Source organism: Phodopus roborovskii, unplaced genomic scaffold, assembly GCF_943737965.1.
Source record: "Phodopus roborovskii unplaced genomic scaffold, PHOROB, whole genome shotgun sequence".
In the NCBI taxonomy this organism is placed as follows: domain Eukaryota; kingdom Metazoa; phylum Chordata; class Mammalia; order Rodentia; family Cricetidae; genus Phodopus; species Phodopus roborovskii.
The window spans coordinates 5,957,171-5,974,918 of NW_026126407.1; the positions used below are offsets into that span (position 1 = coordinate 5,957,171).

General features: G+C 39.2%; 1 protein-coding gene across 2 annotated transcripts in view; it reads left to right on the top strand.

Moving 5' to 3' along the window:
- Positions 1-17,748, top strand: part of Gosr1 (golgi SNAP receptor complex member 1) — a 33,263-nt gene that overhangs the window by 7,397 nt on the left and 8,118 nt on the right. For both annotated transcript variants that reach the window (XM_051179971.1, XM_051179972.1), the window contains exons 4-7: positions 58-165; positions 4,246-4,337; positions 5,571-5,645; positions 16,515-16,544. In XM_051179971.1, the coding sequence (XP_051035928.1) occupies positions 58-165; positions 4,246-4,337; positions 5,571-5,645; positions 16,515-16,544 (305 nt within the window). The remainder of the gene's footprint in view (positions 1-57; positions 166-4,245; positions 4,338-5,570; positions 5,646-16,514; positions 16,545-17,748) is intronic.

The window sequence follows — 17,748 nt, forward strand, 5'->3', positions numbered from 1 at the left end:
CAATTTCCTGGAGCTGTTTTTTGTGCTTTTTAAAATATTTTCTCCTTTTCTTCCTAGCTTACAGGGGTAAATGATAAAATGGCAGAATACACCAACAGTGCAGGGGTCCCCTCATTGAATGCAGCCCTCATGCACACGTTGCAGCGACATAGGGACATTCTACAGGTAATTTTAAGAACTCTTTTTAAATTTATTTATTTCATGTGCATTTGTATTTTACCTGTATGTATGTCTGTGAGGGTGGCAGATTCTCTGGAACTGGAGTTACAGGCAGTTATGAGCTGTCCTGTAGGTACTGGGAATTGAATCCAGGTCCTCTGGAAGAGCAGCCAGGGCTCTTAACTCTCCAGCCCATTTAGGAACTCTTTAAAGATTAGTACACACCTTTAAATCCTAGCACTCAGGAGTCAGAAGAAGGTAATTTTCAGTGAGTTCAAAGACAACCAACCTGGTTTGCATAATAAGTTCCAGGTCAGCTAAGACTGCAGAGTGAGACCATGTCTGAAGTGGTGGTGGCAGTGGTAATATGGCTGATTGGTCAGAATGCTTGCTATAAAAACAAGAGGATCTGAATTCACATCCTTAGAACCCATATACAAGCCAGGACCATGTGTACCTGTAACACCAACATTGTAGGAGATGGACCCAGATGATCCAAAGAACATGCTGGCCAGCTATCCTAGCCAACATAGCAAGCTTTAGATTCATTGAGAGACCCTGTCTCAAAAAGCACATGGAGAACAGAAGAAGATATCCACATTCATTTCTGGCCTCTGCATACATGTATAGGAAACACACATGTGCATACACACACACACACACACACACACACACACACACACACACACACACACACACAAGAAAAGAATCTGTTTGAAACTTTTCTTTTTTATATTTATATTTGTATATGTGTGTACACACATGCACGTGTGCATGTGTCACAGTGCAGGAGTCATGGTACATGTGTGAAGGTCAGAGGACAATTCACAGGAGCTAGTTCTAGTTTTCCATCATGTGAACGCTTGGGATTGAACTCACATTGTTAGGATTGGCAGCAATGCCCTTCCCTGCTAAGCCATCGTGCTGGTTCACAAAAAGGAATCTGAGTATGGTGGCACATAGCTATAACCTCAGCACGTGGGAGGCAGAGGCAGGTGGATTGCCACAAGTTGGAAGTCAGCCCGGTCTGTGTAGTGAATTCAGGGCTAGCCAGAGCTACATAATGAGACCCTGTCTTGAGGGAAAACAACAAAAAGGAATAGAATTATAATTCAGTTTGTGATTAGCATGTACAAGGCCCCAAGTTCAGTCTCCAGAAGTGTGAATATGCACCTGTGCTGTATTAGTTAGGGTTTCTATTGCTATGAAGATACACCATGACCACAGCATCTCTCATAGAGGAAAACACTTAATTGTTGTGGCTTACAGTTCAGAGGCTCAGTCCATTATCATCATGGTGGGACATGGTGAAGTGCAAGCAGACATGGTGCTGGAGAGGTAGCCGAGAGTTGTACATCCTGCAGAGGCAACAGGAAGTGAACTGTCTCACTGGGTGTGGCTTGAACATGCATGAGACCTCACATCCTGCTTCCACAGTAACACTTCCTCCAACAAGGCCACACCTCCTAATAGTACTGCTTCCTTTAGGGGCATTTTCTTTCAAACCACCACACATGCTCCCACATACACAAAGAAGAACTAAAAATAATTTGCCCAATGCAAAAAAAGTGAATTTCAGTTTGAGCGCTAGGATTATGGCCAGTGGTAAAACCCTGAAAACATTTTCATTAAAGAAAACGGGAGTTGGGGATACAGCTTAGGTGACCGAGTGTTTGCCCTGAGTTCAATTCTCAGCTCTACATAGAACTGGATGTGCTGGTACAGGTCTATAATCTCAGCACTTAGAAGGAAGAAGGAAGAAGCAAAAGAATCAGAAGTTCAAGGCTAGAGTAGATTAAGTTAGACCCTGACTGGAAATGAAAAAGAAAAGAAAAAGACCAAAACAAGAAAAGGGTACTTATAACCACCATAAATGTCTGATGCTGCTTTGGAGTTTCTCGTTGGTGCAGTTAATAAAAACAACAGCAGAGCCAGAAATATAAATATTTGAAAAGAAGAGGCAAAATTCCTAATATGTGTCATAAGATCATGTATTTCTGATACACCACAAAAGTTAAATGAAAATGCTAGAAACAAATTCAGTAAGATGGTATATATAAAGCAAGCCATTATCCTCTATATAAACGAGGTCCTACTAGAAAATATAATGAACGGGGCTTGTGGTCAGGAGCAGCACAGTGATAGTACAAATGAGGCCCTAATTCAGTCACCAGTACCAGAAAATGACAACACCCACATTCAAAGCCAGGTGTGATGATGCACACCGGTAATTCCAGTACTTGGGAGGTGGAGACAAGAGGATCAGTAGTTCAAAGCCCTCTTGTGGGGCAAATGAAACCGTACATACACATATATATAAAGGAAAAAGGGTAGAGTTTATGCTCTGACTTTGTAATCCAGAATTGCCCCTGACTTCCATCCTCCTGCCTCAGCCTCCAAATACTTTACAAGTGTGTGCCCATACCAAGCTCTTTATTTTCTTTTCTTCCTTCCTGCCTGTCTCCCTCTTTCCCTCCCTCCCTCCTTCCTTTCTTTCCTCCTTTGTTAATTAATTTTATTTTGAGACAGAATTTCCTTTACCACAAACTGTCCTTGAGTTTGTGATCTCTTGTTCCACCTCCCAAGTTCTGGGATTACAGGTATGCACTAGCCAAGCCTGACTTTCCTTACTTATTTTAGAATGGCAAGATTATACCAAAGTCTGTTTAGAATCACATAAGAATAACAAAGGATAAAGCTTAGTACAGTTCTGAAAATGAAGATGAATGTTTAATTCTACCAGATGGTAAGCTCTGTTTAAAAACTAGGATAATTGATAGTTTGTTTCTAGGGGTCAGCCAAGTGGCTTCGTGGGTAAAGGCACTGGCTGCAAAGCCTGACAACCTAAGTTCAATCCTTGGGCCCCACATTGTAGAGGGAGAGAAATAACCCCTGCAAATTGTCCTCTACCTACAGACATGCACACAGACATGCATACATAGTTGTAAAAGTTCCCTTTTTTTTTTTAAGATTTTATTTGTTTGTTTGTTTGTTTGTTTGTTTATTTATTTATTTATTACTTATATAGTTTTCTGCCTGCATGTATACTTCCACACCATAAGAGGGCACCAGATCCCATTGTAGATGGTTGTGAGCCACCATGTGGTTTCTGGGAATTGAACTCAGGACCCCTGGAAGAGCAGTCAGTGCTCTTAACCTCTGAGCCATTTCTCCAGCCCAAATTGTAAAAATTCTTTACAGATAGTTTTGTGTGTGCATGCATGTGTGCTCGTGTACATGCATACATGTGTGTGTTAGAAGTCAACCTCTATTAAGTTAGGTTTTTGAGGAGGGGTTCTCACTAGGACCTGGGTCCTGCCAATTTGGCTAGGATGACCAGCCAGTGAGCCCAAGGGCTCCTCCCTTCTCTGCTTTCTTACTGCTGAGGTTATAGGGGTACACTATCAACACCCAGCATTTTACAGCCTAACTGGGATCAAATAGTACTTTACCGATAGATATCTCTCTCTCTCTTCCTCTCTCCCCCTCTCTCTTCTTCTTTCTCCCTCCTCTCTACCCCTCCCAAAAGATTTAAATGTAGAAAAAGCCTAAGAAAGGAGAGAGGAAAAAAAAAAAAATCAAAGTCCTGAATACAGCATAGATGAAATTTATAGTTTCTGAACAGTAAAGAGCTAAGGAAGATCTGATGTCAGAAACTAAAGCAAATGACTCATTTGTTTACTATACACAGAAGTAATATAAATAAGAACAATAGGAAAATGGATAGAAACTATAAACTTAATTGGAAATGAACTGAGGGTATAGGTCAGTGGTGGAGCATGTGTTTTGCATTTGTAAACACCAGGGCTGGATCCACACTGAGGGGAAGGTAGGGATAGGGGCAAGGGTGTGATAAAAATAAGCTGTATGCCTTATTAAGTATACCACTGAGTAGAAAACCCCCTCCCCTCTTTTACCCTAGGCTATTTGAAGTCATTTTTCGTTGTAATTCTGTGTGATACAGTACCAGGTGGTAGAATGCTGAAGTGTTTTGAAGTGTGTGACCTGATGACCATGCACAACTACTTTAGAAGGATAAGCATACATTAATAGTTTATGTTGAAACTGGATGTCGATTTATTTCAGGATTATACACATGAATTCCATAAAACCAAAGCAAACTTTATGGCAATTCGGGAACGGGAGAATCTCATGGGATCAGTACGAAAAGATATTGAGTAAGTTACCTTTCATGTTACTGTATAGAATGTTTATTGGATTTAGGCTCTATCTGTGGTTAATTGCAAATTGAGTAGCAAAACCGGATTTAAATTTTGGGGTTTTTGATTTCCATTCCATTATGCTTTGTGCCTTGTTACAGTTATCGACTAAATCTACTTTGCCATTTCCCAGTCTTCCCTTGAGCCCTTGCCAACCTTAATCTTAGTCCAGCTTAAATGATCCCTTCCTGCTCACGCTAAGAATGGCATGATGACCAATAACCATCTATTTGCCCATTGTTTGCTTCTTTCTATTGCCCTGGAACTTACATGTTCAGGAAGCTATCAACACCCTGAAATTCTGAAACATTTGCATGTGGGCAGGAGTTTAATACAAAAACCAAAGCTTTGTGTGAAACTAAGGACTTTCAGCATTTTACAGTGATCTTAGTCCGTCAGACTTGCTCTTCTGTTCTGCACCTTCAACATGGTCCTTCTTGTAGGCACTGGTACAGGTCAGGGATTTTTAAAAATTGTTCTTAAAGGCTAGTTGTGATGGCCTAACTTTTAATCTCAGCACTCAGGAGGCAGAGGTAGGCACATCTCTGCAAGTTCAAAGACAGCCTGATCTACAGAGTGAATTCCAGGACAGCCAGGGCTACATGGAGATCTTGCCGAGAGAGAGAGAGAGAGAGAGAGAGAGAGAGAGAGAGAGAGAGAGAGAGAGAGAGAGAAGGGAAAAAGTGTTCTTGATTCTTATTACTAGTGGGAAGAAGCAGGAAAATGATAATATTAATAGAAGTAAATGTCACTTTTGCTAACTTTATTGTGCTGGCAATGAACATGGGACCCTCAAGTCTGCTGAGATGGAACAGTTGGGCTTCAGCTGGCCAGTGGCTGACACTACTATGAAGTATACAGTGGTTTCAGTAGCTTTCTTGCCCCATGTGCCATGTGCTAATTAGTCTAAAGTTTTGGAGAAAATGAGGCAGAAGACAATACACAAAGGAAAAACCAGATCCCCTCTTAAGATTGGGTTGGTTTGGTGAAAAGCAGAAAAACCCCTAGATCTAAACTGGAGGAAGATTTATGTTTTATGTCTGTGATAGTATTTTTTAAGGGAATTGGAATGCATTATATTCTGATTGTTTATTGGAAACTGCGGTCTCTTCTGTTACAGTAGGGTTAGTCCCTTAACCTGATGGTGCAATATCTACTAAATGTTCTTGCCTTTTCTTGACATTATTCTAGGTCATATAAAAGTGGGTCTGGAGTAAACAACAGGAGAACTGAACTGTTTTTAAAAGAACATGACCACCTTCGAAAGTGAGTACTACCTGCTTACTGTGCTTGTAAAGACATTTTTTAATAGTAAGGGCTTTGTGGATGAGAATTCATCCCTTTTCCAAGTGGGTTCAGTAGTGAAAATGGATGGCAGCTTATCAGCCATAATTAAAAGATGCCCTTTGAGGATTTTACTCCGCTTTTTGGCTGTCTTCTCTCTGCCTGCCTACTGCTATGCGGCTGTTATCCTTACTGTAAGTTGTAAATGGGACCCATAATAAAAATACTGATAATATATGCTTGAATAGTCTCTTACCACTTACTTATTGAAGAAGATTTATAAAAGTTAATAAGACCATATATCAAATGGAAAAAAAAAATTGCTTCCCAAGATTTCAGCAGAAATGATGGAGTATACATGCATTTTAAAACAAGCCCCCACATCCTACTCCTGTGCCATCTATTTTTTGCTATGATTTTTTGTCCTTGTTTGTATTTGGTGGTAGAATTTGAGGATCAGAATAGTTGTCTCTGAGCTCAGTCTGTCAACCCTTGAGTATCCACAATGGTCAATGTTAACAGTTAGTTTGCTATTTGCTACTGACTGTCATTAATTGGTTATGTCTGATAAGCTTAAGATACTGTTGAATTTATTTCCCTGTAAAGGCCACCACTTTAAACTGTTAAAATCAAAACACAAGAGACTGAAGCAATAATAAATAGCTCAGTAGTTAATACCAGTTGCTCTTACAAAGGACCTGGGCTCAGTTTCCATGCTGGCTCACAACTGTCTGTAATTCCAGTCCCAGGGAATCCAATGTCTTCTTCTGGCTTACACAGGCACCAGGCACACATAGCGAAACACCAATACACATAAAATAGAAAGAAAAAAAAAGAGCAGGGTGTGGTGGTACATGTCTGCGATCCCAGCTACTTAGGAAAGTGAGTCAGAATGGTTGCTTTGTCCCAACAGTTCAAGACCAGTCTGGGCAACAGAATAAGAGTATATCTCAGCACACATGAATAAATGCATGTACGTGTACACACACTATGTGATACCAAGTCTTGTATGTTGTGTTGAGGATTGAAGTCATGCTAGGCAAGTGATCTACCTCTGAACTATCCACTTGACCTATTAAGTTCTCTTTAAGGAGCCATGATTCTTTAGTGTTAGAACTGGTTTTTGGATTTTGTTTTGGGGTATGTGTTGTTGTTGCTATTGTTATTGTTTTGGTTTTATTATCCATCTTTGTGTGTTTGTGTTATGTGTATACGCACAAATGTGTGTATATATGAGTGCAGAGGCCTGAGGCTGGGACTAATCCTCTTCCACTCTTCCACCTCTTCCCACTGACCAGTATGGCTAGTCTTTCTGGCCACCTTGCTCTGGAGATCCTTTGTCTCCTCATTCGGAAGCTTGAGTTCTAGGTGGTCCACTACCCCTTGCCTGGTATTTTCCATGGATTTTGGTGATCTGAACTCTGGTGGTCATGCTTGCACTGCAGTCATTTTAGTTAATGTATCATCTCTCCAGCTCCTTTTTCATAAGTTACTTTTTAAAATTTATTTTGTATTTGCAGGCTATGTGCCCCAGCCAGCATGCACATGAAGGTTAGGGAACAAGTTTTAGGAATCTCTTCTACCATGTGGACTCTAATAATCAAACTCAATCCTTAGCCTTGGCAGCATGCTGAGCCATTTTATGGAGCCCTAGTTGTTTTATTTGTTGCATATTATAGATTGGTACAGAGTATATGGTCTAGAGTATATGTAGTTACAGACCCTTATAGCCTTGGTAATTGTTTATGTGTTAGGTAAAGACCACCATGAAAGAATTTTGCATTGCATCCAGAACTATATCGATATACTCCGAAATACAGAGTAATTCAAAAGGTACTATATTCAAGAAATACAAAAGAAAAATTAGATTGTATTAGTGTTTTTGTATTTATTGCTTCAAAAAGGACAGTCAGCTAGGCATGGTAACATGTGCTTAAGTATCCCAGCATTTAGGAGGTTGAGACAGGAGCCTCACTGGTTTAAAGCCAGCCTGAGCTACAGAGTGAATTCCAGGCCAGCTTAGCCTATGCAATTGTTTTGTTTCAAAGTACTTTCTATGTCTTCCTTTCAACATTCTTGTAATTAAAAAAAAAGAAACAAATAAACAAAAACAAAAAAATCAGAGGCAAGTCAGAGTGGAGTAGAGCAGGGTCTTGATGTTGAGTTAGAGTGTTTAGGCCTTACTCCGTGTCAGAACACTTTCCAAATGAGTTCTGGTCTCCCTCCCTCCCTGCTTCCCTCCTTCCCTCAGCTCTTCCTTGATATACCTCCACTTCCTTTCCCACCCTACTCTGTGTCTTTTTTAGCCCCCATCAAAACCAATTTATGCAGCCCAAATATCCTTAATGTGTGTGTTTCCACCTGAATGTGGCCTGTTTATCATGGGCTACACTCTTAGAGGAAACTGGCTAACAGTTGTCAATAGCTGCTCTTCAGGATTGGAACTTTACACTCAGTTCCCCTCTCTGTGCTGGGATTTGGTCTTACACAGATCTTGTGCAAATGTCACAACTATCTGTGCCTACCCTGCTACAGTCATAAAAGTTTCCCTTGTCATCATCAACCAACTCTGGCTTTTACACTCTTTTTGCCCTGTCTTTCGCAGTGATCCTGAGCTTTTGGAAGAGGGGGTGTGGTGTATATAATTCCCTTTAGGGCTGAAAATTCTGTCATCTCTTATTCTCTTTACCTTGGCCAGCTTTGTGTCTGTTTTAATCATCACCTACTGCAAGCAGAAGCTTCTCTTTTGAGGACTGAGAGGTGCCTTAATCCATGGATATAATGATGCCATTAGGAATTGGTTTAATTTTATCAGTACTTTTATCAGAATATTAGTAGTAAATTTTCTCCTATAGCTTCTGACCTATCTAGCCATAGGTACATACCCTCATAATGGTGCCAGTTTTATAGATTTCATGTGGTGGAAAAATGTTGTTTAGTCCCATGGTTTTCATGTTACACCAGTGGGCATGTCTTGCTGGGCCGTTCATTATTGTAGCTTGCAAGGCTCACAGGTGGATATGATTAATGTGTTGTTTTTCTTCCAGTAGAGATGGAACAGAGGTCCTTCTGCATGCTGGGCAAGCATGCTATCATTTAGTACACTCCTAGCCCTATGACTGTGTGAGAGAGTGTGTGTGTGTGTGTGTGTGTGTGTGTGTGTGTGTGTGTGTGTGTGTGCATTATACTAACTGTATTTCCTGTTGTAAGTATAATGAGATCTATATGGGAGGTTGAAATGTGTGGCTTATGAATTTGTGGCAAGACTGAACAACATATTAAGACTTTGTCCCCCAAAAGCAGCAGGGCTGGAGAAAAGGTACTTCCACCAAGCCTGATGACCTGAGATCGATCCAAAGACCTGTGCGGAAAAGGGAAAGAATCAACTCATACGTTGTCTTCTGACCTCTGCTTATATGCTTGTGACACATGCATGCACTTATGCACACAGGATAAATTAAAATGTAGTTTTATGTGTATGAGTGTTTTGCCAACATATATGTGTACTGTATGCATGCCTGGTGCCCAAAGAGGCCAAAAGAAGGTGCTAGACCTGTGAAATTGTAGCAAAAGGTTGTAAGCCACCATGTTGGTACTGGGAACTGAACTCAAGTCCTCTGTAAGGGCATCAAGTGCTCTTAGCTGCTGAGTCCTCTCCATCCCTTATTATTATTTTAAAATAATTTTTAAAGACTTATTTGTTTTATGTATGTGGTGCTCTATCTGCATGCATGCCTGCATACCAGAAGAGGGCATCAGATCCCATTACTGATGGCTGTGAGCCACCATGAGCCATCTCTCCAGCTCTATCCCCAGCCCCTAATCTTTAAAAATAAAATAAAATAAAATAAAAGAAGATACTTGGAAACTCCACAAATACTGTTTCTCCTCAAAATGCTCTCACTAAGTTTAGCACTCATGTCTGATCTTACTTTTATTGCAGTGTTCTTTCTTGGCTTGGTTTGGTTTTGTTAATCCTTCCTACATTGACTTAGATCTGTAAGGAAGAGCTTTCTTCCTATATTTTACTCTGTTCCTCAGCACAGACTCAGATAATTTAACATCTGGTAGCTGAAACATTTGTGTTGTATTTTCCTTCCCTCAGCTCAGCCACTTTACTAAGTGGCCTCAGTTTCTTTTATTAGCAAGTGCTATTCAGAAACTTAGATCTAGGTATAAGGGGTTTGTTGTTGTTGTTGTTTTATTGCCAATAAGGTGACTGTTTCCAGGCTTCTTCTTGCTAATGCCATAAATGGGGTTCAGTTTGTGTGTGTGTGTGTGTGTGTGTGTGTGTTTTTGTTTTTCAGTTTTTTAATTAATCAATTAACTATTGAGGGAAACAATTGTTTCTCCTTAATTAATTACTGTAATATGATAAATTACATTATTTTTTATGTTAAACCAGTACTTAATTCCTGGAATCCCACTTGATCATGAAATTTCTTTTCTGTAACTGCTAGACTTATTTTAATGGATTTTGCATTATTATGAAATATAACAGTTTTTTATTCTGGAGATGTCTTTGTGTTTTAATCACAAGTGATACTGTCTCTTTTAAGTGACGTGGGATGTGTGCCCTTTGTATTTTTTAAAGGAGTTTGTGCAGGCTTAGTGATGCTTCCTCTTACGTATGTAGAGTTTACCAATGAGTCTACCCAGCTCAGGGTTTCCTTTGTGGTAGATAAAGGGCAAGAAGTCTGATTGTCACTGGGCCAGTAGGTGGCTCACAGTAATCAGCTCAACGTGAGGCATAAATCATTCTTGTTGCCAGACAAGTTGAAAAACTACCAGAGAGGATGTGGTGTGCTCAGGGCCCCAGTAAAGCTCTTCACCAGCTGTTAGCATCCATTTGGGCTTCCTGTTTTCTGCTAGACTGACTACAAACTGTAGGCAGATGTAGTGTGCTTAAGCAGAACCTTTTCACCTAATCCACTTACTGAAAGAAGTTTTACTTTAATATTCTCTTCCCCCATTCCCTCAAATGAATTAGCTTTTCCTGGGTCTGCAATACCCTCCATGTGAGGTCATCTTGCCTAACTGTCTTCACTCCATTGCTTCATCCCTGTCACTTATCCCTTTGCAGCTAGCTGCTTGTCACAGGGGCCTGTTTCCTTTCCCAGGTACCAAGCCCTTTCCCTGTCATCCTTGTTGTGCCTTTGCTTTGTTTTATCCACATTTTCTTAACTCTTCCAGAGAGCTTGTTTGTTAAGGAGTTCAGGTTCTGTGCTTACCTGTCCCTCCTCATGGAGCCTGTTCCTAATCATGAACTCAGCCTGAACCACCCTTGCTAAGGCTTAAGAAAGCCTCTTTCTTGTTTCCCTCAAAACACTTAGGACAGCATCTAGTGGTTTGTTACTTAAATATAAATTTCATGAGGGAGAACTTAGTCTGCCATTAGCATGTTTGATTCTCCAGCCCCTGTTGTACCATTAACACTTAACACCTAGTTGTATGAATCAGTGGTTACAAAGCAAGGCTATTGATTTTGTTCTCATAAACATGAATATACTTTATACCCTAATGTAGAAGACTTATTTTACTCATTCAGTTATTCTCCAAATATTTATTGAATACTTAATATATGCACACAAATGTGAAATCAGTTTTAAGGATATAGGAAATATTGTTCTTTTGCTTTGTAAAATGGATTCCTTTTGAAATTTTAAATTCTGGGGCTGGAAAGATAGCTTTTGCTAAGAGCACTTGGTGCATAACCATGAAGACATAGATTCAGATCTGAGCACCTCTCAGTAGATGTGGTCTCACATGTGCCTGGGACCCAGCACTAGAGCATGGAGACAGGGTCACTGTGGCTTGCTGGCCACCAGTCTAGCTGGAAAACATGAGCCCCAGGTTCAGGGAATAGGGCAGAAAGTGGTAGAGGGGGGCACCTGACACCCTCCTCTGGTTTCACATATGCACTGACAACTGCACCTGCACACATGTGTGCAATACCAGACATACACACAGAGAAAAGTGAAATTTTAAACTCTCTAGTTAGTCTCTGAGAAGGTTGCCACTGTATACAGATGAAGAAACAAGACCTGGAGAGGATGTAGGTCGAGGTCTCATAACTGTTTAATAGTATAGGTTTTACTGAACACACAAGCCCTAATGTTTGCAATTTGTCCCACACTGCACTCACTGCCTTTCCTGTGAGTGTTTCTTTAAATTTTTATCTTTGTTGTAACAAGGAACCATCATGGCCTGATTTTATAGAGAACTGGAAGACCAGTTACTTTGAAAGTACATCACTTGACTTCTCTCATTTTTTTTTTACTTTTAAAGTGGAATAAGAGCTTGTGTTACATAAAGATGAATGCCATTAAAGTTGTCATTTTATAAAATTAAAAACATTTCGAAGAATTCCAGTATTTTTTCAGATATAGAACTATTGTACAAAACATATCATACTTAAATAAGATTGATTATAGTATTTAGTTGATATCTTGTTTGTTTTCATTTATTGACCACTTAGCAGATACTGAGAATGTACACATTGTCTATTTGTGTTACCTTGGGTCTAACCGTGTCTATGAATGAGGAAAGAATTGTTTTATTGCTTTTTAATGGTTGATTATTTTTCATGTGACATTATTCAGTTATGTTTAAGCCTTTGGAATTTTTAATTTTATTTGTCTAAAGTTTTTTTGCAGAAATATTTTAGGTAGGCTCGATTTGTTTTGAGACAGGGTCTTGTATATTCCAGGCTAGCCTTGAACTCATTATGTAGTCAGAGACCTTGAACTTGTGATCCTCCTGCCTATTACAGGTTTGTGTTTCCATGCCCACTTTATGTAGTACTGGGAGTTGAACTCAGAACTTCATGCATGCTTGGCAAGCACTCTACTAACCTAGCTAGATCACCAGTAGATTTTTTTTTTTTTTTTTTTTTTCTTTTTTGAGATAGGGTCTTACTGTGTAGTACTTGTCAGTCTGGGACGTACAGAGATTTGAGCCCAGCTCCTCTGATTTGTTGTTTCTGTGCTGCTCCTCAAAGTGATTCTGATGGCATAGATTGCACAGGGTTGCTAAGATAATGCATGCTCGAGGCTGTGTAAGCCCTTCCTGTATATGAGAATATAGTACATATGTAAGATTAGCAGAAATACATAGTATATCTGTACAGATGGCTCAGCCACTGAAGGCTAGGTTCACAACCAAAAAGACAAGAAATGTAAATACTGAAAGAGAAAGGGTCTACACCAACAACCCTTTTTACATGGTTTTGTGTGTGTGTGTGTGTGTGTGTGTGTGTGTGTGTGTGTGTGTGTGTGTGTGTGTTTATGGGGCTGGAGAGATGGCTTAGCAGTTCAGAGTGTATGTTACTCTTGCAGAGGACTGGAGTTTCATTTCCCATCATCCACATCAAGTAGTTAACAATTGCCAGTAACACTACAGGAGAACCAATGCCTTTGGCTTTTATAGGACCTGCAGTCAGGCACATACCTATGTATACATAATTTTAAAATATAATAAAAATTAGCCTCTAAAAAGTTGCATTGTAGGTTGTTTAGTAAGTATCATAGAATTCAAGCAATATAATGGTCAGGTATAATATCTGTAAGTGAAATAATACAGAATTCTGGCTTCCAGGGTTTTGACCTTAGCGTTCTTGAGTTTTTATGAACTCCATTAACTTATGTAGTTTTATTGAAACAGAGGCGTGTTATTGAATGTTATATGCTGTGGGGTTGCTGGCAGGAAAACTGGGCTGGCATGATCTATCTGGACATCAGGTTGATACATCAGCCTTGGTTGTAAGTTCATATTTGCTGCCTGTTATTCACATGTAACTACAAGGAAACAGTTTGTGTGCATGCATACATATTCTTTGTTTTTGTGCTTGCATGTGTGAAATGCTACTCCAGGGAGAAAGTGCCATAGGCAGAGGGAAAACTTTTACAAAGTAGTATTTGATAAAAAATGTTTATTATTGCTATGGCCACACACTATAGACAGTTAAAACTCAAAGGTAATAAAAAACTTAGTTTGGCTCTTGACTTCAGAGATGCCATTCCATGTGACAATAAGGACATGATGATAGTTAAGTAGTTCTCAGACAGCAGTGTTTTGAAGTGAAAATTGGGAAGTATATTGAAAAAATTCTAAGGGATCCCTCGGGTCATTAGCGTTTCAAGTTATGCGAACAGATGGCATTTATTTCATTGTGTGTTTTTCATTCTGTTCATGGGGTAGTTCAAGGTTCCCTGTTGCAGATTTGTCTCAAGTGGTTCACTTACCTGCAACATTGAAAAAATGGCAAAGCAGAATGATCTGATTAGCTAAGGATGACCTGCCTCCACTTCCCTAGAGCTGGTTCATAGTTGGGGCTATTATACACAGCTCATTTTTCTTTATTTTGAACTTATTAGTTCAATAGTGAAATCAGGTCTGTCTTCAGTTGGCACATGACCTTCTTTTTTGGTTTTCCGAGACAGGGTTTTTCTGTGTAGTTTTGGAGCCTGTCCTAGAACTCACTCTTAGACTAGGTTGTCCTCGAAATCAGAGATCCACCTGTCTCTGCCTCCTGAGTGCTGGCACTAAAGGCGTGCACCACCACCACCCAGCCAGCCTGCAACCTTCTTAAACAAAAGACTATTTTAAATGGAGCAACTGTGTCATAATGAAGGGTTATAAAATTATGATTATAGAAAGTGTGTGTTCTATGGAAAAATTATAAAGAGTATAAGGATTATTTCAGTGCTAATCGTGATTGATATTTTGTTAATGCAAGAAGTGTCTGTTACTCGTTTATTCATTCATTTATTAAGCATTTAATGAGTATCTCCTGTGTGCTAGGTACTGTACTAGACTCTAGGGAATCAAATATGCATCAGACCCAGTCTCTACCCCTGGGAACTCACTCTGCTTAGAGAAGTAGTAAACAAATAAGTATGATATCCTCTGAGATAGTGAGAGTTTATGTGAAAACCTTTTCTTTCTCTGTAGAATAATATCTGAAGTGCTTTAAATATTAGATTCCTGATGCATTGATGTGAGGGCGTAATGTAATGTAAAGAAGAGTTGGGTTTGCCTGTGTAGACAAGTGCATCTGGGGAAGCTTCATAAGGGAACAGCTTTTTAGCTAAGCTTTGAGATGTGTAAGTTGTTTATGGTTAGAGCTATGTGTAAGTGTGTGTGTGTGTGTGTGTGTATACAGGTGCCTGTGGAGGCCAAAGGGCATCAAATCCTCTGGAGCTCTAATACACACACACTTACACATACACTTTTTTAAGTTTTTAGAACTGTGAAAAGAGACCTTAACTAAAGATCAGCTAAGAGCCATCAAAATTCTTTGATCTGGATCAACCATACCTATAGGTTCATGGCATGTGCAAGCCACTTTCTCTTGGATTGTTTCTGTGAGCTTTATAGTCTGAAAAATCCATGAGATGGCTTCAGACAGCCACACGTTCGAACCTTGACCATAATGTAGGCTATATTTCTAGTTAGCTCTTACTCCATATGTAAGAGGATTTAAAAAACCAATTACAGAGTTCTATTTTTATAGAATATTGTGATTCATCTCAAGGTTCCCAGTCCTGTTCATTTGTTTGTTGGAGGCAAGGTCTCTTGTATGTCAAGTTGTCCTTGAACTCTTTCTGTAGCTGAGGGTAACCTTCAACTTCCGATTCTCCTGCCTCTACTTTCCAAGTGTTGGAGTTACAGGCATGTGCCACTGCACCCAATTTATATGCCCTACCAACTGAGCTACATTCCCAGCCCTCCAGTCCTTTTAAAACATTCGTATAACAGAAAATAAATGGAAACTCTGAAGCATTTAATTTCTGCTATACTTCAACACACCTGTTGATTCTAAATTCTTTATTTTACCTACTAAGATGTTTGGTCAAAATACTTCGAAGTAAGCTGGGTGGTGGTGGCTCACACCTGTAATCCCAGCACTCAGGAGGCAGGGACAAGTGGATCTCTGAGTTTGAGACCAGCCTGGTCTTTGTAGTGAATTCCAGGCTTTTAGTTACTATCTCTGTTACTTTTTGAATTTTTAATTGTAGGACTTATGCAAGGTATTTATGGCATTCTTATGGAATTCACCTTTATTGAATTTAGTATCACTGTTAAATTGAAACCTCAATGTTCTGTTTTATAGAGTAAACAGAGTAATTCTTTTGGAAGGCAGTGACTGGGGAAATGCAAATATTTCTGTGCTACTCCATGCCTTACATCTGCCAAATAAATGGCAAATTCTGGAAATTTGTTTCTGTGTTTTCTGATGTTAAGTTTGGTAAAGTTCCATTACTAAGTCACAAGTTTATCTCTCCATATGATTCCTACTGGAATGGGTATTTCTTACATGGTGTGGTGTTGGAGGCATATTTGTTCTTTTGTTCACATTCTTGGATTCTAAAGTTTCAGGAGCTGAGATTTGGTTTAGTTGTGTTTGTTTGTGTGTTTGTAAAAAACTATTTCCCCAAATAGGAGGTAACTTTGAGGTTTGAATACTACTATTTAGAGGCACCAGAACTACATTTGTCATCTTGTCTTAAAAAGTTGGTTGTAATTCTTAGCTTCTGAATGGATAGTAGTGGCAATTATCTAGATCGAAGAACTTTCATTTCTTGATGTTGTCATTAAAACTTGCCAGACTTTAATAATAAGGAATGTCACAAAAAACAGATTTAAGCTGACAAATAAAAGCAAAATGTAAATTACTTCATGTGTGGCTGAATTAATTTCTGAGTTCAGAATTTTCTCTGCATGTGCTTAAAAAAGTCTTAATTATTCTATGTACAGAAAAGGCTCTAAAGTTTATATACATAGAAAAAATAAATATTTTAAGTATAAGTTTAATATTTCCAAAATTTGAATTTTCTTTTTTTTTCCCAGCTCTGATCGTTTGATAGAAGAAACAATAAGGTAGGAATAGTTTTTCTTTTATTTCATTGTTGTTTGTACACTTAATAAACAAATCATGCCAATCCTGTTCACTAGAGTAAAGGTCAAGTCATGATGCTCCTTAGAGATAGGAATTTCACTAGATGGTAATGCATGTCTACTGTGCCCTTCTTTTATAGGGACATTTAATCTTCTTAGTAACTGGTTCATGAGATAGACATCCATCAGTAGATACTGTTTCCAAAATGAAAAGAAATTAAGGACTTTGCCTGTGGTCACATGACTATTAAGTAATATTGAGGGCTCACTGCTCTGAGACAGTGAGATAGCTCAAAAGATACAGGAGCCTGCCACCAAATCTGACAACTGGACCCTCGGGGGCTACATGGTAGAAGAAAGAGAACCAACTCCTGATATCATCCTCTGACCTCTGTCTGTCTACATGCACACATGGCACACAGAGAAGCATGCACGTGTAACACATGCATGCATGCAGCACACAGACACACAAGGTAAATTAAATTTTTTAGATAGGTAATTAAGCTTAGTTCATAATAATAAGAAAACTGAAGTTTCGGTTAGCATATGAATGATTTATCATTTTAAAGCATTATATATTATATGAAGCTTATGTTTTAACTCTAAATATTTGACACTTGAAATAATAGCCTACATTTCACTCATCAACTCCAGATGATGGGATGAGATGGGAAAGTATGTCTAGATAGACTTTATGTGGTCCTGGAAATCATGCATATTCAACAAGGCAATAACTTAAAGTAATATCCATTCTCCAAGGAATACAAAGTGCTTTGTGGAAATTATTTTTTAATGTCTATCCACTTGTGAGTCAGAGTGCACATGAGATAATGGTAGTCCCCCTTTAAAAAACAGGCCTATATGTTTCAGAGTGTCCTCATTACTCAGCCTGTGTTTGAATTCTTTTACTTTCTGTAAGACCATAAAGCTATTTTAAAGTAGGAGTACTTTGTTCAAGGCCCTTGTTTTCATTTCAAGCAGAATTTGGTCAATTTCCATTTCTTCTGCTGCTTTCCTTTCTTCCTGAGACTTCCAAAGGATCCTCTGAGCCAGTGAGGGGCACATGCCTATAATCCCAGCATCTGGGAAGCTAAGGCCTCAGCTCCTAGATGATGGCCTGGATTCCAGGATCTTCATGCCACTGCCTGGCCTTCATCTCTGCTATTGACAAGACCACAAGTGTGAA